The sequence below is a fragment of the Chelonoidis abingdonii genome, chromosome 8, assembly GCF_003597395.2.
Source record: "Chelonoidis abingdonii isolate Lonesome George chromosome 8, CheloAbing_2.0, whole genome shotgun sequence".
Lineage (NCBI taxonomy): Eukaryota > Metazoa > Chordata > Testudines > Testudinidae > Chelonoidis > Chelonoidis abingdonii.
In genome coordinates this window covers 106402391-106424877 of record NC_133776.1, presented here as the reverse complement: position 1 = coordinate 106424877, position 22487 = coordinate 106402391, and the positions used below count along the sequence as shown (strand labels likewise).

At 44.6% G+C, this 22487-nt stretch overlaps 1 protein-coding gene across 3 annotated transcripts in view; it reads right to left on the bottom strand.

The window, feature by feature from the left end:
* Positions 1–22487, bottom strand: part of OGT (O-linked N-acetylglucosamine (GlcNAc) transferase) — a 79269-nt gene that overhangs the window by 28137 nt on the left and 28645 nt on the right. For all 3 annotated transcript variants that reach the window (XM_032793901.2, XM_032793902.2, XM_032793904.2), the window contains exons 7-14: positions 16846–17041; positions 15308–15448; positions 14865–14965; positions 14535–14688; positions 14327–14428; positions 13376–13555; positions 12219–12377; positions 3696–3785 (exon numbers count right to left, since the gene is read on the bottom strand). In XM_032793901.2, coding sequence (XP_032649792.1) covers positions 3696–3785; positions 12219–12377; positions 13376–13555; positions 14327–14428; positions 14535–14688; positions 14865–14965; positions 15308–15448; positions 16846–17041 — 1123 coding nt within the window. The remainder of the gene's footprint in view (positions 1–3695; positions 3786–12218; positions 12378–13375; positions 13556–14326; positions 14429–14534; positions 14689–14864; positions 14966–15307; positions 15449–16845; positions 17042–22487) is intronic.

Sequence of the window (22487 nt, the reverse complement as noted above, 5' to 3'; positions counted from 1 at the left end):
CACTGTCACAGATTCAATTTGTCCAACACCAACTTCAATGCCAGGGTGCTCCTGAGCTGCCTGACTCTGAAGCTCGGAGTAGGCTGCTCTGTCACCCTCACAGGAGCAGCTGACAGGATGTGGGATCCAGGCACTGGGCTTGTGATCACTCCTCAATGAAAGAAGTACAAAGCGACCTATCAATGAGAGAGCTGGAGGTGTGAAGACCCGTCATACTAATCAGAGATCCAGGAAATGAGCTCCTCTCAAGTAGAGCAGCAGGTGCGCATAGCTGCCTCCATGACTTGGGACAGCTGGCTGACCATGACCAGAAGGAATGAAGGTTCTAGGTCCATATTATAAGGTAACTGAGCAATGGCAAAACTACCCAACTTTAGCTATGTAAGAGCTCTGAGGGTGAGATGGCAGCTAAGAAAGCCAGCACAGTCCTTGGATGTATATGCAGATTAGGAAATAGGAGTAAGGAGGTGGAATTAACACAGTATACAGAATTAGGGGAGACCATTACCGGAATACTATGTCCAATTTTGGTGTCCACATTTTAAAAAAAAATCTTCATAAATTGGAAAAGACTAAAAAGTGCTTCAAAAATTAGAGATCTCGAAAACCTGCCTTACAGTGAAAGACTGATGAAGCTTAATTTTTTTAAGTTACCCAAGAAAAGGGTAAGTGGTTATCTACAAGGGGAGAAGATCTTTGACAGAGGGCTCTTTAATCTAGTGGACAAAGGAGACAAGATCCAGTGACTGGAATCTGAAAAGTTAGACAAATTCAGACTAAAATAAGGAACTTTTAAATGTATTTTTACTATTAGGGTAATTAACCACTGGAACAATTTACCTAGGAAGGTAGTTGATTCTTCATCACTTGAAGTCCTTAAATCAAATCTGAAGGTCTTTTTAGACAGATACATTCTAGCCTCAACCAGAAGTTAAGGGTTTGTTGCAGTAATTATCGAGTGACGTTTCATGGCCTGTGTTATGCAGGAGGTCAGATTAGACCATCACAAAGGTCTAGTCTTATCTTAAAATCTATTAATTGATTAGCTAACTAAAGGCTTTAACAATTAAAATTCCTGGACAGAGGAAAGGTCCCTATAACTACATGGAGTGATTAGAACTGAACTGGAATGGGACTACATAGCCCTTTTACAAGCTAGGCATTAAATATTAAGTTCTGCGAGGGAAGTACTCAACAAGCAGTGCTTTCCCCAATGTTCCTGAAGATTAGCAGCTCTGGGAATGCATTTTGCAAGTGCAAGTATGTAGAGGGTCTCTTGAAGAACAGCAGTTCTGTTGAGTAAAAATGGTGTATCTGCTAAATTGACATCAAGAGCCCAGATTCTAAGTGGCATATCAGCTGCCTATTGCATGGTCCATGGGGATGGCTTTAAGCTATCCCCCTGATGCTGTCCAGCCTCCAGGCCAGTCCCAGCCCCAGTCCCAGCCCCAGCCCCAATCACAGAATATCAGGGTTGGACGGGACCTCAGGAGGTCATCTAGTCCAACCCCCTTCTCAAAGCAGGGCCAATCCCCAACTAAATCATCCCAGTCAAGGCTTTGACAGGTCTGACCTTAAAAACCTCTAAGGAAGGAGATTCTACCACCTCCCTAGGCAACCCATTCCAGTGCTTCACCACTCTCTGAGTGAAAAAGTTTTTCCTAATATCCAACCTAAACCTCTCCCACTGCAACTTGAGACCGTTACTCCTTGTTCTGTCTTCAGCTACCACTGAGAACAGTCTAGATCCATCCTCTTTGGAACCCTCTTTCAGGTAGCTGAAAGCAGCTATCAAATCCCACCTCATTCTTCTCTTCTGCAGACTAAACAATCCCAGTTCCCCCAGCCTCTCCTCAAGTCTTGTACTCCAGCCCCCTAATCATTTTTGTTGCCCTTCACTGGACTCTCTCCAATTTTTCCACATTCTTTTTGTAGTGTGGGGTCCAAAACTGGACCCAGTACTCCAGATGAGGCCTCACCAATGCAGAATAGAGGGGAACGATCACGTCCCTCGATCTGCTGGCAATGCCCCTACTTATACAGCCCAAAATGCCGTTAATCTTGACAACAAGGGCACACTGTTGACCATATCCAGTTTCTGGTCCTCTGTAACTCCTAGATCCTTTTCTGCAGAATTGCTGCCTAGCCATTCGGTCCCTAGCCTGTAGCAGTGAATGGGATTCTTCCGTCCTAAGTGCAGGACTCTGCACTTGTCCTTGTTGAAACTCAGATTTCTTTTGGCCAATCCTCCCATTTGTCTAGGTCACTCTGTATCCTATCTTTGCTCTCCAGCGTTATCTACCACTCCTCCCAGTTTACTGTCATCTGCAAACTTGCTGAGGGTGCAGTCCACACCATCATCCAGATCATTAATGAAGATACTGAACAAAACTGGCCTCAAGACCAACCCTTGGGGCACTCCACTTGATACCGGCTGCCAACTAGACATGGAGCCATTGATCACTACCTGTTGAGCCCAACGATTTACCCAGTTTTCTGTCCATCTTATTTTATAGTCCATTCATCCAGCCCATACGACTATAACTTGCTGGCAAGAATGCTGTGGGAGACCGTAACAAAATCTTTGCTAAAGTCAAGGTATATCACGTCCACTGCTTTCCCCTCATCCACAGAGCCAGTTATCTCGTCATAGAAGGTAATTAGGTTAGTCAGGCATAACTTGCCCTTGGTGAATCCATGCTGACTGTTCCTGATCACTTTCCTCTCCTTTCAAGTGCTTCAGAATTGATTCCTTGAGGACATGGTCCATGATTTTTCCAGGGGCTGAGATGAGGCTCCTTCTTCCCTTTTTTAAAGATGGGCACTATATTAGCCTTTTTCCAGTCATCCAGGACCTCCTCTGATTGCCATGAGTTTTCAAAGATAATGGCCAATGGATCTGCAATCACATCTGTCAACTCCTTTAGCATCCTCAGATGCAGTGCATCTGGCCCCACAGACTTCTGCTCATCATTTTTCTAAATAGTCCTGAACCACTTCTTTCTCCACAGAGGGCTGGTGACCTCCTCCCCATGCTGTGCTGCTCAGTGCAGCAGTCTGGGAGCTGACCTTGTTCGTGAATACAGAGGCCAAGAAAATCATGGAGTGTTAGAGGATTTGCAAGACTACTCTAATTTATGCCAGCCATCCTTGAACCCCAGGTACTGTTTCTGCATCTGAGGATTATGTAGTAAAACCTTTGCCACACATCCTTTGATCCAAGAGGTGACGGAGGTAGACGCTGCTCCAGTGACTAAATCTCTCAGTTATTCCATTATGCAGGTGGAATCTTTCACCAACCTGTTAAGCCATGGTTGCTTTTTATTGTTTGAGTAGCATACAGCAGCCTTAATGTACCCAAGAATCAAAACCAAAATATTCAGCCACTGTAGCAAGTCTCCTTGACCAACTTAGGCTATGTGCATGACTATCGTGTTAATCCACAGAGCCACTCACATTAATAAAATGCCAATAGTCACACTCAAAGTTCACACAGTGCCCACTGATTCCCTCCATAACAATGAAACTCCTAACATACACTACCACAAACTCAAGAATTCTTAAGCTCACTCTTACCATTACCTGTGAGCATAATTTGTGCTCCAAGAAATTCACTGTAGCCAGGATCTTTAACCACAGGCTGAGATCTCCATTTCTGAAAAACATGCTAAAAATTCAGAAGAATGAAAGCTCACCTGAGAGAGGTCAATGAAATGATTTGCTTCTGCCATCACCTTTACACGGAAGTTTGTCCCATCATCAGGGCTAAGGGCATAACAGAACACCTAGGATATATAGCACCACAAGTTAATATAAGTACATGAAATTTAGCCTACTGATTAAAATTTCATCATAAATGCTATGTAATTACTCGCTCTGTTATCCTCATTCAAAAGAGGGAATTGTTTAGGACTAAACTTAATTTTATTTTACACAAACATTAGCCAGTTATTTTGTAAGTGCTTTGAACACGAAAAATCCTAAATGAGTGTTACAAAAATTGCATACAAGCAGCTTAAGCGTTTGTTAGAAGTGTAACAATTTCACAACTGGTCTCACTTTTGGATTGATATTACACTCAGCCCATTTTTCATTATTGAGTCTCCAGCCAATCAGTGGATAAGTCCTGAAGAACAGTATGCAACTCTACAGTTAAAAGTGACATGGATCCAGTGACAAGGTATGCAAACATTTTTACTTTTAGTAAATCTAATATTTACTGGTTACTGATTCAAACAGTCAACCTGCAGTATGATCACTGTGCAGTATGATCATTCATATGAGCTCCCCAACCTAAAAAAGGAAGCATCAGTAATCATGGTTACCCTGGCTGCTGGCGTGCCAAAAGGGATCCCCACTCAAACTTTTTCTACCTTTGTCCACCAGACAAGTCCAGAGGAGCCTTGGATAGAATTGTCATTTTGGCATTGATGTCACCCCTCTCTGGGGAGTAGATGCACAGGTTTGCAGACAATGGAGATGGAGCCTGGCACACGTGCATGAGCGGCACAGGCGTGTTGTGACTGAAGACTGGGCCCTATGGATGACCTTGTTTACGAGAACACCCGTGACATGGAATATCTCAAATCAGTAGAAGGATCAACCACAACAAGAGCCCAAGTCACTCCTATGAAGTTTATGGATGTTATGGGGGATGATGAACATGGACTTCTCGTTGTTGATGCAAACTTCTAGAGAACTAAGTAGGTAAAACAGGAAATGGGTTGCCAACTGGACTTCTTCATATGATGTACCAATTAGGAGCCAGTAGTTAAGTTATAGGAAGAAGGTGAACCCAATCCATTTCTTCTCATCCAAGCTGCCACCTCTGAAAAAACTCTGGTAAAGACCCTGGTGCTGTGGCTAACTCAAATGGAAGTACCCTGAATAGGTATCAATTTTGACTGAAGAGGAATCTGAGGAGCCTTCTGTGGGATGGGTAAATGTCTTTGTGGAAGTACAGCCTTTTGGCTCGAGAGCTGAGAACTGCGTGCCCTCTTCTACAGAAGGAATTCTTCTACCAATGTAACCATGCAGAATTATAGTTTTTGGATGAACATACTTAGTCAGTGTAGGTCAACGATGGGCCTGCCTCTGTCCTTTTGGGTAGCTAAGTATGGAGAGTAGAATCCTTTTCCCCTGATGTTTAGGTGGAACTTCTTTTATGGCTACATGATGGAGAAACGAGTTCACTTCTTGACTGGGAATTTCCTCATGAGATTGGTCCATGAAAAAGGAACTGTAAAGGGAATGTGTAAGAGTTGATTAAAACTTGATCAGATAGCTGCAATTAATAGTTTCCAGTACTCCACCGTTAGTTGGTAGAGACCTCCAGTTGCAGGCACACTGGATAAAGTGGCTTACAAAAAAAATGAGGGGGAGGGGAAGAGATGATGTGGCATCAACAAAGGAATGTGGTCACAACAATCCCAGCAAAAGAAGTTTTCTGATTGAAGGTTACAGTGAGGTTTGGCAGAGGATGTCACAAGAGCTGCATGTCTGGGCCTGTGCATTCAAGCTCTGTTGCTATGAATTTTCTGTAGGACCTGTGATATTAATGGGATTGGAGTGAAGACATACCTGAGGTAATTCCGCCATGGTAGCAGAAGGGCATGTCCCTTTTGAATCTGTCATTTACTTAGTGGAAAGAGAACTATGAGACTTGACAGTACAAGATTCAGATCCCAAGGGGGTCCTGGACATGCAGGTAAAGGCACTCCGGACCTTTCAGAATCCACACCATCATAGGGTGGGCAAAGATTGACCTGTCTTGGACCAGAAGCTAGAACACCGAAATGGCCACCAGGTGCACCGTGACTGAAGACAGCAATAGGCCCTGGAGCTTAAGGTGGAGCAAACAGTCCAAGACATCCTGCAGCAGGACCTCTTCTGCACGGATGTGATAATCTGAGGCCCAAAACGTAAATCGCTTCCACTTTGCCATATAGGTGGCTTGGGTAGAAGGCTTCCTGCTGCCCAGCAGGACTTGCTGGATACCAGCAGAATATCGTTGCTCCTCTCCACTCAGCCATGCAGCAGCCAGGCTGTCAAGTGCAATGCCACCAGGTTCAGGTGCAGCAAACTGATGTTGCTCTGGAACAGCAGATCCGGTCCAAGAGGCAGCTGCAGAGGGGTGGCTGCCGACAGATTCAACAGCATGCCAAAACAGAGTTGACAGGGCCACAAGGATGACAATGGCTTTGCCTGGCTGCACCTTTACCAGGTCCCTGTGGATCAAGGGCACCAGTGGGCAGGCGTACATCAGCGCTCGACCACGAAATCAGGAAGCATCCAACAGAAAGCACTTGTCCCTGCCCTGAAAAGAGCAGAACACATGACACTTCCTGTTGTGCCATGATGTGAACAAGTCCACCTCAGATATCCCCCACCTGCGGAAGATTAGGCTGATCACCTCCGGATGGAGCCATAATTAGTGTTGGGATGAGAAGGTCCTGCTGAGGCAATCTGCTATGACGTTCTTGGCTCCCGGGAGGTGGGCAACCACCAGGTGAATGTTGTACCAAACACAAGAGTCCCAGAGGCTGAGTGCTTCCTAACAAAGGGCTGAAGACCTGGCATCACACTGCCCGCTGATGTAATATATCCAACAGTATTGTCTGTCAGGACCTGCACCACCTTGCCCTTCAGGTGGGGCAAGAAAGCCTGACAGGAGAGGTGAACCGTCCTGAGCACCTTGACATGGATGTGGAGGGCTATGTTGGGATGTAGCCAGTGGCCCTGGGTGTTCAGCTTGCCCAGGTGGGCTCCCGAGCCCAGATCTGAAGCATCCAAGACCAGCGTGAACGATGGAGTCGGGGACACAAAAGGAATTCCTTGGAGCACTAACTCAGGGTCCCACCAACTCAGGGTCCCACCACCAGAACAACGACAATAGAATATGGCTCAGTACCATGACCGTTCAGTCTAGGAGGTGCCTGTTGGGAATGTAAACTGAGGACAGACAGGTTTGCAGAGGCCTCAGATGAAGTTGGGCATGCCTGACCACATATATGCACACAGCCATATGCCCCAACAGCCGCAGACATGTGCGGTGAGTGGATAGGCTTTTATGTAGGAGATTAAGTCTGCCATGGCCTGGCAGTGCGCTTTGGGAAGGAATGCCCTGGTCTGTGTGGAGTCGAGAACCACTCCGATAAACTCTATGCATTGGACTGGCATTAGCATAGACTTCTCTGTGTTCATTAACAGACCCAGGGTGCTTCAGGTGGAACGCACCATATCGAGGCTCCTTTGCACCTGCCCCGGAGACCTACCCTTGATATACCAGTCATTGAGATATAGAAAGATCTGAATCCCTCCGACATCTGAGGTAAGCCGGCACTGGTGCAACGCATTTGGTGAACACCCTGGGGGCTGAGGACAGGCCAAAGGGTAGCACTGTGAACTAGAGGTGGTGCCCAGCCACTATGAAGCACAGGAACTACCTGTGTCCCGGGAATACAGACACTTGGACATTAGTGTCCTTTTAAGTCGAGCACGGCGTACCAGTCCCCCAGATCCAGGTAAGGGATGACGGAGACCAGGGAGACCATGCGGAACTTCAACTTCTTGAGATATTTGTTGAGGGCATGCAGGTCCAGAATGGGTCTGAGGCCCCCTTTTGCCATCGGGATTAGGAAGTAGTGGGAATAGAATCCTCTTCCTTTCATATCCCAAGGAACCTATTCCACAGCCCCCAAGCCCAGGAGCTGCTCATGAGAAGGGTCCCTAAAGAGGGACGGGGGGAGGGAGGGGGGCAAAAATAGCAGATTATAGCCCTGGACAACTATGTCCAGGACCCAGTGATCCAATGCAACACTGTACCAGGCCAAACAGTAAGGGAAAAAGGTGGCTGCAGAAAGTGCGGGAAGGATCTGGGCCAATGGCTGGTGTGTTGCTCCCAGGCGCACCCTCAAAATGAGGGTTTCTGGCCCCTTAGTGCTGCCTCAACGTCTGAGTATGTATCTCCAAAGAGCAGAGTCTCACCCGTGTGTCCTTAAGGCCGTGCAGCCGCATGTCCATCTGGTCGGAGAAAAGGCCAACACCATCAAACATGAGGTCCTGAATAGAGGCCTGCAACTCCAAGGACAGGCCTGCCGTCTGGAGCCAGGAACCTTGCCTCAAATCACCACAGAGACGACCACCCGGGCAGTTGAATCAGCCATTTCCCAGGCCATCTGGAGGGAGCATGGAGCCACCATGGTACCCTCCTCCACCAGGGTTACAAACTCCTGGACATGGAGTCTTTGAACTTGAGGAGAGAGTCCCACAAGTTTAAAATTATAGCAGCCCAAGAGAGCCCGATGTTTAGCCACCCAAAACTGGAGGCTGGCCATAGAATAAATCTTGCAACCAAACAAGTCCAGCCTCTTGGCCTCTATTTTTAGGGGTGGCCAACAATCTCGGTGGAGGGTGGGTGTATAAGTACTCTGACCCTTTCACAGGGATGAAGTACTTTTTTCTCCGCTCTCTTGGATATGGGCAGAACAGAAGACGATGTTTGCCAGAGGGACTTGGCAATGTTCAGGACCCCCTCATGCACCAGGAGTGCAACACGGGCTGAGGTGGCTGCCAAGAGCACATTAAACAATGTCCCTCTCTGCTCCTCCATTTCCTCTGCCTTGGGGCCCAAGTTCAAAGCCACCCTACGGAGCACCGCCTGATGCTCCTTGAAATCATCCACTGGGCTAGCTCTGGAGTGGCCCATCACTGCCTCGTCCAGAGAGGAAGAGAATGATTGGACCGCCAGGGGAGGTCCAACAGTGTCCTCACCCGCTGGGGAGAATGGCCTTGGGGTGGGTACTAGCTCCTCAACCGTGAGGGCCAGCAGAGCGTCCTGCACCAAACCTGGTGCTGACGGTGCCACAGGTGCTGACTTCTGCCTGTGGTGACAGAGGGCTGGTGGGAGTGGGGCAATAGCATGACAGGAACCTCCGAGGCATTCCAATAAGGCCATTGGATTGGCCACTGGCCCTAATGCCAGGCCGGCACCGATGCCACAGACGCACCCTCCCATTGCTGCCTGAGCAAGGGGCTGAACTGTGCCTCCAATTCAGAGAAGTCGTCACCCTCCGGTGACCATGGCAGAGTGGTCGAAGCCTGGGTCTGACAGCTAACTGTTGTCACCAGGGATGAGAGTATTCCGACCAGTGCCGGGAGCAGGGAGAGCGGCCTCCAGGTCTCTGCAACCATTGTGACAAAAGGACAAGTGCCAGGGAGATCATCTATGCCTGGGAGAGCTTTGGTGCGAAGACAGGGACTGGAAGCATGGTACCGATGATGGTAACAACGGGCCAGAGACCTGGGCCAACGCGAAGCTCAAGAACATGGCGACTTAGAGCTCTGTCTTGGCTCTAGAGACCTGTGGTGCTCGCTCGTCTTGTGTGAGGCCTTACCGGTGGGCTTGCCCTTGAGGGGAGCCTTAACCAGTTCCATTGCCAAACACTCTTGGCTCTGCACTGAATGATGAGAGTGTCGACTGCATGGTCAGCCTGGACCCTGTACCTCTCCCCAGAGTCAGTGGCAGATCTTTTCAGGAGGAGGAACTCCCCAAAGCAGAGCCCTTGTTGGGGTCCAGAGCGGGCTTAAACCCTGAACAAGGACCTTTGCCCACAACGCCTTTATCAGGCTTGCTCGGTGCAGTCTTCTTTGGCACCAGTGATGGGGATCAGTGCCAGGGGGCACACTACGAACAGAAACCAAAGCACTGGTTGCTGTTTCGGACCAAACCAGCTATGAAGCTGGGCACAGGGCAGCCAAGATCAGGAGGGCCTTCAGTTGTATGTCACGGTCCCTCTGTGTCCGAGGACGGAAGTTCTTACAGATGCGACAATGCCCTTCATGTGGGATTCCGCGAGGCTGCAGATAACTATTGTGTGGGTCACTAACAGGCATAGGCCTATTACATGTGGAGCAGGGCCTAAAACCCTGGAGACTGGGGCATGGGGGCAAAGTCCCCGTTGGGACCCTAACTAACTGAACACTTAATGGCTGCTTAACTACTAACTAACAAACAATAACACTATTTACAACTAGAAGCACCAGGCTAAGAAAAGGAACCACTAGCCGCCTGCAAAGCAAGGGACAGAGGCATTCTGACTGACCACCAGAGGCAATAAGAAGGAACTGCGAGGACATAGGACCAGCAGTGCCTGATATACCACTGCATGCGCGCAGCACTCTAGAGGGCTCCACAGCCGGCCCTACAGATACTGCTAAGGCAAGTATCTCTGACAACTGTGCACACCTACAATGGAATCAAAATGAGCAAGCACTCGAAGAACCTTAATTTACTATAAGATTGGCTATAAGTGTAGTCTTTGGTATGAGATCTAAGGTACAAATTGACCTGGGGTAAGCGACTACTCTCTTGGGATATTGTGGTTTTGATATTGAATATTGTGGACTTTAGTGTAAGCGAGTATTTATCACTAAATCCAATTTCCCTAGGTGGCAAGGTAGACTGAGAACTCAAAGGGATTGTCCGTGACTCCATACCAAGACTGTTTTGGTGCTTCAGTTCACATTTGTTACTGGGTTAGTGAAATCTTACTCTAGAACATACCACCCATTTGGGGTGTCTGTGCTGCTTTTTGACAGTCTGCCCTGAGGTTGGCATTCTCAGTCATGAACCACTCCAGACAATGTGACATGAGGCATTTAGCGCCCTTGTCTGAGGAAGCAGTTCTTTGGTTTTTCAGCCTGGATCCCTCACTGGCCACTTCTACCTCTGAAAAAGGTAGGTGGTAGGTGCAAGAATAGACCCCTCTCCCCCTTGTTGGAACAAAAGAGCACTGCTTCGTGCTCTTGGGGGTGGGAGTGTCCCACACTGTGTTTGCTGGATCCATGTTTGCTTTGTTGATCAGGAGAGGCTGCTCGACTGGGCCCAGAGAGCTGCAATATGTCCAGCAATCTTTTTTAGGATCCTGAACTACTTCAAGTTCAATTTGCAGCTCAGGTACCACCCTGTGCAGGAGGTCCTGTAACTGCCTGAAATTGTCAAGCAGAGAACATGAAGATGGGATAACTGCCTTATCTAAGGAAGATGATGAAACTGCTGTAGAGGCAGCACTGATGTTCTACAGAAAACGAGAAGGAGCAAAAACAATTACTGAACCCCATGCATAATCCCAGCTTTTTGGCGGGAATCTCCTTAGTGTGGGGGGGGGGGGGGCAAACCAACCACACTATACTATGTTTATAGCTTAAAAATACTAAAAGCTATTTACGCTATATTTACAGAATGTCAGCTGAGGAAACAGCTGTGGACACAGAAGATTCTGACTCAGGCCATGCAGTGGTAAGAAGGAACTAGAGCGATATCGGTCCCAAACATCCTTTACGCTCTTGGTTTAGAGCACAAAGAGAACAGATGTGCATGTGCAGACCAATGGATGCTGCTTACTAAATATGTCTGGGCTCAGGGGCATGATGCACATGCATACTGGTGTGGAATACACATAGGGACTATCACTTGAAGAAGCCATTTATACCAAAAGTAATTCAGAAAACCAGCAATTTTTAGGGGTATTTTATTCTTACTCCACTGGGAGTGACTGAATATGTGCAACTGTACATCTGTTTTCCAGTTTCAATTACAAATGAGTAGCCAGGACACAGGAAGCTAGTGAGGACCCCTTAATAGAAATAACTATATAAATAGAGGGAGAGTGTAGTGGTCATGTCTTCTTGAAAATGGTTCATAAGAATGTGCAATAAATATTAAGAAGTGTGACTGGGGCAGGCAGAGTTTTAGACAGACAGATATGCAGCTACTGTTCAGTAGCATTACTGGGTATCCTGATCTTGTTGTAAGACAGGTTGTGCAGACAAATGAGAAATGATGAAGAAATTTAAAAGATTAAATGGGGAAGACCCTACTAGAAGATATCTTGGGACACACAAGACATCAGCCACTTCCTTTTCCGTGCCTTGGGTACTCCCAATGATTAACAGCTCCTCCCTTATGTGTCTCTAGTTGAGGATGGGATAAATCTCCATGCGGTCTTTCACTGCCACTTCATAAATAGAAAGATGAACTGCTATTGGGGTATAAGAGACACCTCCTCCTCCAAAAGGTGATACACCAAGAACCGCCAGGAAAGAGGACGTGACCTCAAACCGTCCGCATAACCATGCACTTTACCTTCCCTGGGTTACAGCTAATACAGACTCCCTGGGTATTTAAAACTTTCAGCATGCTATTTATGTTCTCTTACCTCAAATTTGTCAGAGTTATGCATTCCTGGGATTGACTGCATTAGGTGGGAGGTTGGATGATTTCCAAAATCAGAGCTCACATAGCCAACACGAAGCCGGCCTTCACTAGCCTTCACGTCCTTTGGATGCTCATATGGTGGCTTGTGAAGGACGTTGATCTGGCAATCAAATTCACAAGATTTTTTTGAGACATGATAAAATTTAAAAAAAAATCTGCAGCACCAAGAGCAGAGACAGTAAATAGGATAGACTTTCAGAATTACACGGAGTTATTAATTTTCCCCATATTTAAGTTTCTATGCTACAGCACTGATGATGTTTCTGCTTATCACCCAATAATATTTGAAAACCATATCTGACCAATTCCCATATTTCAGGCAGAGGGTTGCACATTTGTTGCTCACACAGGCCGAGCTGTGTTACCCAAATCTGAGTTCAAATGGAGGCCTGAGTGTACAGCTTAGTCTACACATCCTCTAAAGAAAAAAGCCATGTACCAAAATTTGATCAAAAGATTCGTGTACTAAGGGAGCAATAGGGCCAGTCACTACAGTTCTGCATACAGGCTGATAAATGTTAAGTGCATTGAACTGGCAATACAATTAGGCAATGGAGGAGAGAGTAGATCACGTTAGTCTAAGCAAAAAGCTGAGTTCATCGGTTCTAAAAAGGAGTCCCACCTACGGGTCCATGGTTAGGGTAGGTCAGTGTGGAGATGAGGCAGGATCAGATATTGAGGGAACAACATAGGATTCTAGAGAGACAAGGTGGGTGAGGCAATATCTTCTATTGGACCAACTTACATTGGAGAGAGAGAAAAGCTCTCCTGGGACTGACGCGCTACACCACTCCAGCACACACAAAAGAACTCTGTCAGATTGGGGGCAGAAGGGAGGAATTGCCAGAGTAAGAGGTTTTGGCAGTCGTACCTGATGGCTGTTAAATCTGACTGACCTCTTCCCAATATCAGAGAATACCAAACTGCACAAAACCAGGAAGCAAAAGAGACCCATCAATCTCAACAAGGTGGTAAATTTGAAGCCTGAGAACGACTATTTTAAAATTAGCATTACGTACCTCAATGTAATTGACCAATGCACAATCTGTTTTTCCTCAGGTATAACCAAGTACATGGAAAAGTCTTCAAAGTTCCTACCTTATCCAAACACAGATTTCCATGTCTCTCAGCAATAGCCTTCCTAAAGCTGTGAGAAAGGGGGTACAGCATGCTGTGATGAGGATGGACAGAAGGCAGTCTATTCTTCTCCAGTTGATCAGCTACAATGCTGACCAGCTTTTTCATTCTATCATCATAATCTGTCCAGTCACAGACAATCTAAAAGAACAAACAAAAGAACCAGGGGTCACCAATGAAATTAATAGGCAGCAGGTTTAAAACAAAACAATAGGAAGTACTTCACACAATGCACTCAATTTGCGGAACTTGTTGCCAGGGGATGTTGTAAAGGCCAAAACTACAACGGATTCAAAAAAAGAATTATCTAAATTCATGGAGAAGAGTTCCATCAATGGCTATTAGCCAAGATGGTCAGGGATGCAACTCACGGCTCTGTATGTCCCTAAGCCTCTGACTGCCAGATGCTGGGACTGTATGACAGGGGATGGATCACAAAATAATTGCTCATATACTGTTCATTCCCTCTGAAGCATCTGGCACTGGCCATTGTCAGAAGCCAGGATACTGGGCTAGATGGACTACTGGTCTGACCCCGCATGGCCATTCTTATGAAAAATTAAATGGCTAGTTAGAATACTTTAAACAACCTTAAACCCCGGTCAAAGCTTTGAGAAGTTCTGTTTACATGGGACTGTGATTAACATTTCTTCCATTCCAAGAGATAAAAAAAGGTACCTGAAAAGTATTTTAATAACCATTACAGCTCATTTGTATTTCAAATCATCTATGACCCAAGCACTGTTCTGTAAGAGAAAACGGCTCCACAGTCTTATTTTCTAATTTGACTAAGACTTATTTCTGCTCCTTTTAAAACATATACATAAACATATCCTTAATATGTGGTTAGTCCTAGATATTTACATTAGAGTAATCTCCAAAAGAATTACAGTCACACCCCTCTCTCCTCACCTGCAAGCAGTGGGCTAAGTTGCAATAAGCATCTGGGAAATCAGGTTTCAGTTTCAGAGCAGTGCGATAAGAAGCAATGGCTTCTGGTATGTTCCCTGAATCCTGCAAAAAAAGAGACTAAATCAGCAAGCACAAGCAGATTCAGGAATGAGTTTGCCAAATGCATCACCGTGTTATAAAATAAAAAAAGCTATGAACATGGCTGTACCTTGTGAATAGAGGCCAAGTTACTGTGGGCATCAGCAAATGCAGGGTTTATCTGGATGGCACGGGTGTAACATTGTAAAGCTCCCTGAACATCCTGCATCTCCTTTAAAGTATTCCCCATATTGGAATAAGCATCTGCAAATGTGGGGCTGATTCTAAAATTAAAACACACACCATACATTATCCACAGTACAAGTTGCCTGTCCTCTAAGAATGCCCATCCAGACTGCTATTCAATTACTGGTTTGCATAACAGTTGTAAGCCATTTTCTCGAGGACTGCAGAATTCCTGTCACCAGTCTCTGAGAATTTTAAAAAGCAAAATTCTTACCTAATAGCCTCTTTGTAATGCATCAGAGCTTCCTGCAGCTTTCCTTGCTGCTGCAGAACACTTGCTAAATTTGAATGGGCAGCAGCAAACTCTGGGAACACCTACAGAAAACAAAGGAGAGAGTTAGTTTGCCCCTCAGATCTTCCAAGGGCATCACACTGCAGAAGAGTTACAAGTGGGTTAACCCATGAAAGTTTATGCCTAAATAAATCTGTTAGTCTTTAAGGTGCCACGGGACTCCTTGTTTTTTTTTTTGTGGATACAGACTAACACGGCTACCCCCCCCCCATAGTTGTCCATTGTTATTCTCCTTGGCAAATTAATCAAATCTTAAACAGAAATACCACCGCCTCTATCTACTTCTTTATCAAGTACAATCCACCCCTCATATGTTCCCAGCTTTTTTGTCCACATCCTACCCTCCTCCTCATATCCAAATGTACCTCAAGAGCTTTCCTGTATAGGCGAACAGCCTCCTCAATGTTTCCCTGCTCTCGCTTGATGTTTGCCAGGTTATTAAGTGAGTCTGCATGTGTGGGACACAGACGAAGAGCTGTATTGTAACATTCTTCTGCTTCAGCAACCTTAGAAACAAAAGGAATTGTCTTCAAGCAGTACTTAAAATACACAAGCAAGGGAACTGCTGTTTAAGTAATGCTGCCACAGAAATATATCAATGAGAAGGTCACCACTACAATATGTTATTCTTGGGGAGAGTTCTTCAGGACTGCATGCCTGAAGAACTCCCCCCAAGAATTACTGTGCTTCCCTGCAGAAAATGACCATGGGAGCAATTTTGGGGGGGGAATGCCCCCACAAACAGAGGTAAGGCATGGGGGGCACACGAGGTTACATGCCACTACCCATCCACCCACTCTTTCTGTAAGTGCAGAGCTGCCCAGCTGAAGGCGGCTGCGTCTTGGCTCCAATGATTGCAGTTGAATGATGCCTCTTGAGTCTCAGTGCCAGTTGTGCTCCCCTTCTGAGTGCTAGGAACCCTTCCTCGTTTTGGTGCAACCATGAGTGCCAGCGGTAGGGCGAGGAGGGTGGGTGGAATGGGGAAAGAGGCAGTGGGGAAGGAATGGGGGAGGTGGCATAGGGCGAGGGGAGAGTAATGTGGGAGTGAGGAGAGGGGGGATAGGAGAATTGCGAGAGGGAAGCGGGAACTCAGCATGCAGCATCCCCTCAGCAGCAGCTGGGGCTCCCCCATTAAGCAGGCCCATCGAACCCTCACCCTGACAAGCCCTACCCTACTACACCTGGACCCCTCAGATGAGTCCCCCACACAGACCCCCTACTCAATTGAACCCCAATCAGTTCACCTGGACCTCCCTAAGCTCCCCAGACCCCACTGCTCCTGAACCCCAACCATCTTCACCTGGATCCCCTGCAGTCCCATTACCCCTGCATCCAGAACTCCCTAATGACCCCCTGCATCCAGATCTCCCACTGAGCCACCCGCACCCAGATTGCCCCATACAGGAACCTCTCATCTCATACCTGGATCACCCCCACAATAAGTCCCTCCACACTTTGATTCTGCTGGGCTGAGCCTGCCCACCCAAACCAACTGCACCTGGCGCAGATAGGGAGGCCCAGCTCTTGCATGGTGTTCGGGTTGGGTACAGCCTCACTGCAGAGTCCCTGCACCAGATCTCCCACCTCAAAAGCAACCAGTGACTGGTGCTCTCAACCACCATGCTGAAGCCACATTTATTGACAAAACATTTGCAGAATTTTAGAATGTGTGCATAATTTTTAATTTTTTGGTGCATAATTCCTTCAGGAGCAAATATGTCTACCTTTAAAAGCTTTGAGATGGAGCATTTTTCCTCCTATTATTTCTCCTACAAGTTGACAAGCAAATCAAACACTAAAGGCAACATCCCACCTTAAAGTTCATCATCATTCAAGGCATTGAAATAAATATCAGCTGAACCTTTCAAATACAGCAGACTGCAAGAAAACAAATGCTCCTTACACTGCCTTTCTCCTTTAGAGCATTGGCCAGATTACAATAGGCATCAGGGAAGTGTGGCTGTAGCTCAATAGCACGTCTGTAGGTGTCTATTGCCAGATCTATCAGTCCTTGTTCATAATACACACACGCCAGGTTGCCATGCACAACTGCATGATTAGGACTCAGACTCAAGGCTCGTAAGTAGGCTGCTACAGCTCTGTAATGAGAGATGTGTGGTTAGAGTTCATATGGCCTATGTAAGATGACAGCAGAAAGTTATTTTTACATTTAATTTGGTCATACAGGTAACCTTCACAGAAAAGAAAATAGGGTTTGTGTCTTTTGCTGCTTTGAGGTCAAGGCATGAAACATCTTGTCTACCCTGTAAGAGTAAGGACAACTGGAGAAAAAAGGATTATGACATTACAGAAATTAAAAGTGAAACCCATCTGAGGAGACAAGTGATTTATTCAGATTGTTTAAAAAGCTTTGCTTGCTTTTTTGTGACATCTATTTAATTCACAGACTTGGGAGAACAACACACTCTACTTCCACCAGTTAAGGGCGAAGAGAGCTTCTAATCCACATTGTAGTCATCGACAAATTCACACGCATCTCCAACCCCCAACAAAAAGGACTTGAAATCCCCAATATTTCTGAGGTAGACATACAAAAAACAAAAACTTCCCTCACAGGTCTCCTTTGCGTATCAAACTAAAAAAAGGATCAATTTTCCCCTTTCCAACCATCGCAAGTCACTTTTAAAGACAAAAATAACTTTAAATATATTTCCACTACATTAAGAAAAATCAGTTGTGAATGTAATATCTAAAAGAAAGTCATATATACAGAGATGTTTAATTCCTGAAACAAGATTTCTGTGGCCAACTAAATAGCTCTACAGAGCTAGTGTGAAAAGAAAGGAATAAGGTGTTTAGAGGACAAACTAAGTAGCTTCTAGAAGTGGTCTAAGATGCTGCCCTTCTACACATGGAATGCCTTCCCATCCAAATCCCTCCTCAAGCCCCCTTCTTCCATAAAACCAAGGAGAGTCATTTATACTGAGGATCCACACATTGATTATTTTTCCAGAATGCTCTTGCCATAAATAACCTTGTATTCTTCTGGTTCTCATCCCTGTTCCTTCTCATATACCCCCCAGTCCCTACTATTTTGTTACCTTCCCCTTTATTAAATAGGTCAAGTTAAAATTAGACTATACTTTTCAGAACAAACATCTTGTGATTAGTCTACAGCATGCAGCTTTTACCACATTTAGCATAATACATTTCTTGCCTTAACAGGTAACCTGATCCAAGAGTGTCTTCTGTTTTGCACACCAGTCCTCCTAAGGGATATATGTTTTACTTTTGGAACAACGCTACATCAGCAGATTTTTGAGATAATGTAGCCAAGCTCAGGCCATCTCATCAGACAACTTTACAGTCTTGTTTCCAATAGAGCCCTTTTGCATTATTTGCTTTATCTCACATTTATCTACATTGTATGTGAATAATCCCCACGTGGGATGAAATAAAGTGTTCTTTTTGCTTGTGATTACTCTTACTTTAGAAGCTATGAGGAACAAGAGATCTTGTTTTAAAAAATGGTACTCTGACTTTTATACCAAATTTATTTTGCCAAAATATATCTATTTAACACAACAAAGTGTTAAATTATGGCAAAGCATTCTTATTACACTGCTCTACAGCCAAAATGCTTCTGAAATAAATGTAGTCAAACTTTACTAATTCTGGGTCACTGAGAACGAAAATGATGCTTAAAATTGTTGATTGGCTCTAGTCTAGCTGTTGGGCTCCAGACTACAGCAGTGGAATCTCCTGGCAGGTGATGTTAGGGTTTCCATGTTCCGTGACCATCAAAAGGATCTTGTCCCATTCTTCTTCATGGAAGGTGATCTTGTAGCCTGCAACAACATCGATGGTGTGATGGCAGCCCTCAACATCGTTCACGATCCAGATGAGTGGAGACTGTTCATTGATTCATCGAAGACGAGTCTTAAAGCTGTTTTGCTGCATAATGGCAATGTTTTGCCATCAATTCCAGTTGGTCATGCAGTCCATATGAAGGAAACCTATGACAACATGAAACAACTTTTGAGGTGCATAAACTATGACCAACATCAGTGGCAGCTTTGTGGCGATTTGAAGGTTGTTGCTCTCTTGCTTGGTCTGTAGACTGGATACACAAAGTACTGCTGTTTTCTCTGCGAAAGGGATAGTCGTGCAAGAGATTCCCACTACATCAAGAAAGATTGGCCACTCCGACAGTCATTGGAGCCTGGGAGGAAAAGTGTTCAGCATCCACCACTTGTTGAATCAAGGAAGATTTTGTTACCACCCTTACACATCAAGCTGGGTCTGATGAAGAACTTTGTCAAGGCCATTGACAAAACACAAGCAGCTTTCAAGTACCTCCGTGGAAAATTTCCAAGGTTAAGTGAAGCTAAGATAAAAGAAGGTGTCTTTGTTGGTCCTCAGATTCGTGAACTTCTTCGAGATGATGCATTTGACCATGCACTGCGTGGCAAGGAAAAGACGGCATGGAAAGCCTTCCAGTTAGTGGCAATAAATTTTCTCGGAAACAACAAGGCAGACAACTACAGGTTGTTGGTGGAAAACCTCCTCAAGGCATACAAAAGCCTTGGTTGCAACATGTCACTAAAGATACATTTTTTGCACTCTCATCTAGATTTTTTTCCACCGAACTGCGGAGCAGTGAGCGACGAGCACGGCGAGCGATTTCACCAGGACATTGCAACAATGGAGAAATGCTATCAGGGCAAATGGAGCCCATCAATGCTTGCAGACGATTGCTGGACAGTGACAAGAGATGCTCCATTTAATGAATACAAGAGACAAGCCAAGAAGCGCCGAGTAGACACTGAATAGGACTAAACTATGTACATAATAGTTTTCTGCCTTTTGTTTCATAATAAGTTTTATTTATATAACCCGTTTGCTGATTTTTAAAGTGTTACATAAACAGGACAGGTGAAATATCATGTAAAGCAACCACAAAAACATGAAAAGACCTAGATTTACAATTTATGATTAAAACTCTACTATCTACACAATATACATAGACATAAAATGTAAAAACTTAAATATCGTAGAAACAGTAGCTCATCAGTTGTCTTAATTGTCATATTTGAATTCAGCACATCAAAATACATAATAAATACATTTTATCTCTGAAGCAGACGACTTCTCAAAAATTGTAGACCAGTGTTATTGTAGCTCTTCTTTCCATTATTCTGCCTCCTCATCCCCAACCCATGTGTCATTCCTTGCTCAGTTATGTATAATTTAGATCGTAAACACGTATTAAGAATCTACCTTTTTTACTTGTCTGAAGATCATACACACCTGTGCTTCTATATAAAATAAAATTCTCACATGGCTAAGAATCTTGATTCCTAGAAAATACATTAATTTAATAATGCATTGACACAGTGGAACAGATCACCAAAAGGTAATCAATAAATCAGATCTTTCTAAGAAACATGTTCTAGTTTAACCACACATTATGGAGATAGATATAGGAATTACTGGGTCAAATTCTAGGATCTGCATTGTGCAGGTGGCCAGAATAGAACATAATGCGCCTTTCACTCCATCTATGAAATTCAAAAGCTGCAAGTCAGTCAATACAAATTATAACCTTATTTACGAATTCAGACACAGTATGGTACACAGCACTAAAACAGCACAACCTGGCTCTTTTCCCAGGAAAAAATTATGGACTAAATTTGAGATTCATGGGTTTAGATTAACAATGATCTCACAAAACTAAAATGAGATTTTGAGCAGGCCAATGAAGACATCCATGCAATGTGTTGCAGCAGTCAAAAATACTGTAATACATATGCTAGAGAAAATAAAATAGATAAAAAGTTCTCAGCTGAATATAGTGCTCCATTTTAGTTGTCCTGTCTCAGAAGTGGAAGAGTGTGTAGAGAAGAGCAGTAGCATGAAGGATCTGAAGGTCTGGAATTAAGCTGATATAAAAAGCACATCAAATAAAATGGACTATTCATCCTTTCCCATAAACCAGAAGGAAGGGGGAAAAAGAAATTAAAAATGAAGAAGGCTGAAAAATGAAAGAGAAAAAGCTGATAGCTATACAGGATTAAGGAACTCTCTTCCTCCTAAATCCAAAGTGATCTGAAAGTGGAAATATTTTATAAGTGGCTGGCCAAGCATCAAGTACAGACATTGTTGAACTAGACGGGCCAATTTTTTTCTGTTTTGATATGGCAATCATACATAACAACAAAGCTACCATTTGTATGTGCTCTTCCCTGATCTTACAGCTCACAAATTTCAACCTGTGTATTAGAATTGGAAGACTGAGCCATCCTAAAGTCACCACCATAATCCAGGAACCACCTTCCCAATAATCGTCAACTTGCAAATTCCTAGTTCAGGCTTACAGAAAGAAACAGCTCTGGTTCCAATGAACAAATAACTATCTATCTATGGTACTCATGGCCCCCGCACCACACTAGTATGACAGCATCGCAATCTTTAATGTATTTATCCTCCCAAAACCCTCTGTGAGGTAGGGTAGTGCTATTTTCCCTCTTTTACAAATGGGAAATTGAGGCATGGTGGTTTTCCCAAGGTCACACAGGGAGCGTCTGAGTAGAGGAGAGAACTGAACCCAGGTTTCTCAAGTCCTAAGCACAGAAAGGGCAAATTCAAAAAAGACCAAAAATGTTCTGCATAAAGCATAAACTCACATCTGTCTCATCACTTTGAAATTAACACAAGTGGAGACCAGCAGTCTGCCTTCTCCAGTATTCTATGAGACAGAGGTCTGTACTGGATTCTTCAGAGAAAGTTACAAGAAACCCTGCAGTAGCAGTTATGGAATAAACAGTCCTCACAGAAAGTTTCTTTCTAGCCCCCATGCCTTATGCCTTGAAACACAAGGATTTATATCTGTTATTAAAAAAAAAAAAACCACCAAGAGTTTTAAGTCCTAACTTTTGTAACTCTAGATGGTCTGTCATAACTAGATAGGTAAGGTAAGGGTTAAGTTTCTTTTACCTGGAAAGGGTAACCAAACACCTGAGCAGAGGACCAATCAGAGAACTGGATTGTTTAAAGTCAGGGGCGGGAATTTGTATACCAGGGGTCTTTTTTGTTTTCTCGGTTCTTTCTCGATCGCTTCAGGGACAATTGAGTGACCAAAGACCAACGCTAGCTTTGAGCATTCTTTCCGATCGCTAAGTTCTGCGCAACTGCCTTCCCCTGTGCCTGCTCTTCCCTCTTGAAGAGCAATAGAAAATAGCCCACAGCTCTGGCTTTTCCCGGTCCCTGCCCTCCCTAGGAAAAAGAAGAACTTCCACACGTGTTTTTAAAAGAAAATTAATATGAAAAAAAAAAAGAAAAGAAAATAGAAAACAATAATCTTGTGCATTAAGAAAATCAATACAGGCTCTGCAATATAAGAAGATAGCCCAATTAACCAGCAGTCAGCAAATCAACATTACATGTGAAAATACACCACAAAAGAGCATCATAGCCGACTTACTTGGCATTTGAGGGTTCCTTTGTATCACAGACTTTTGGTATAAAGATTTGAACAAATAAGAAGGAGTTAGGACGGAAAACCTTGGTTACTCACAGCCGAGA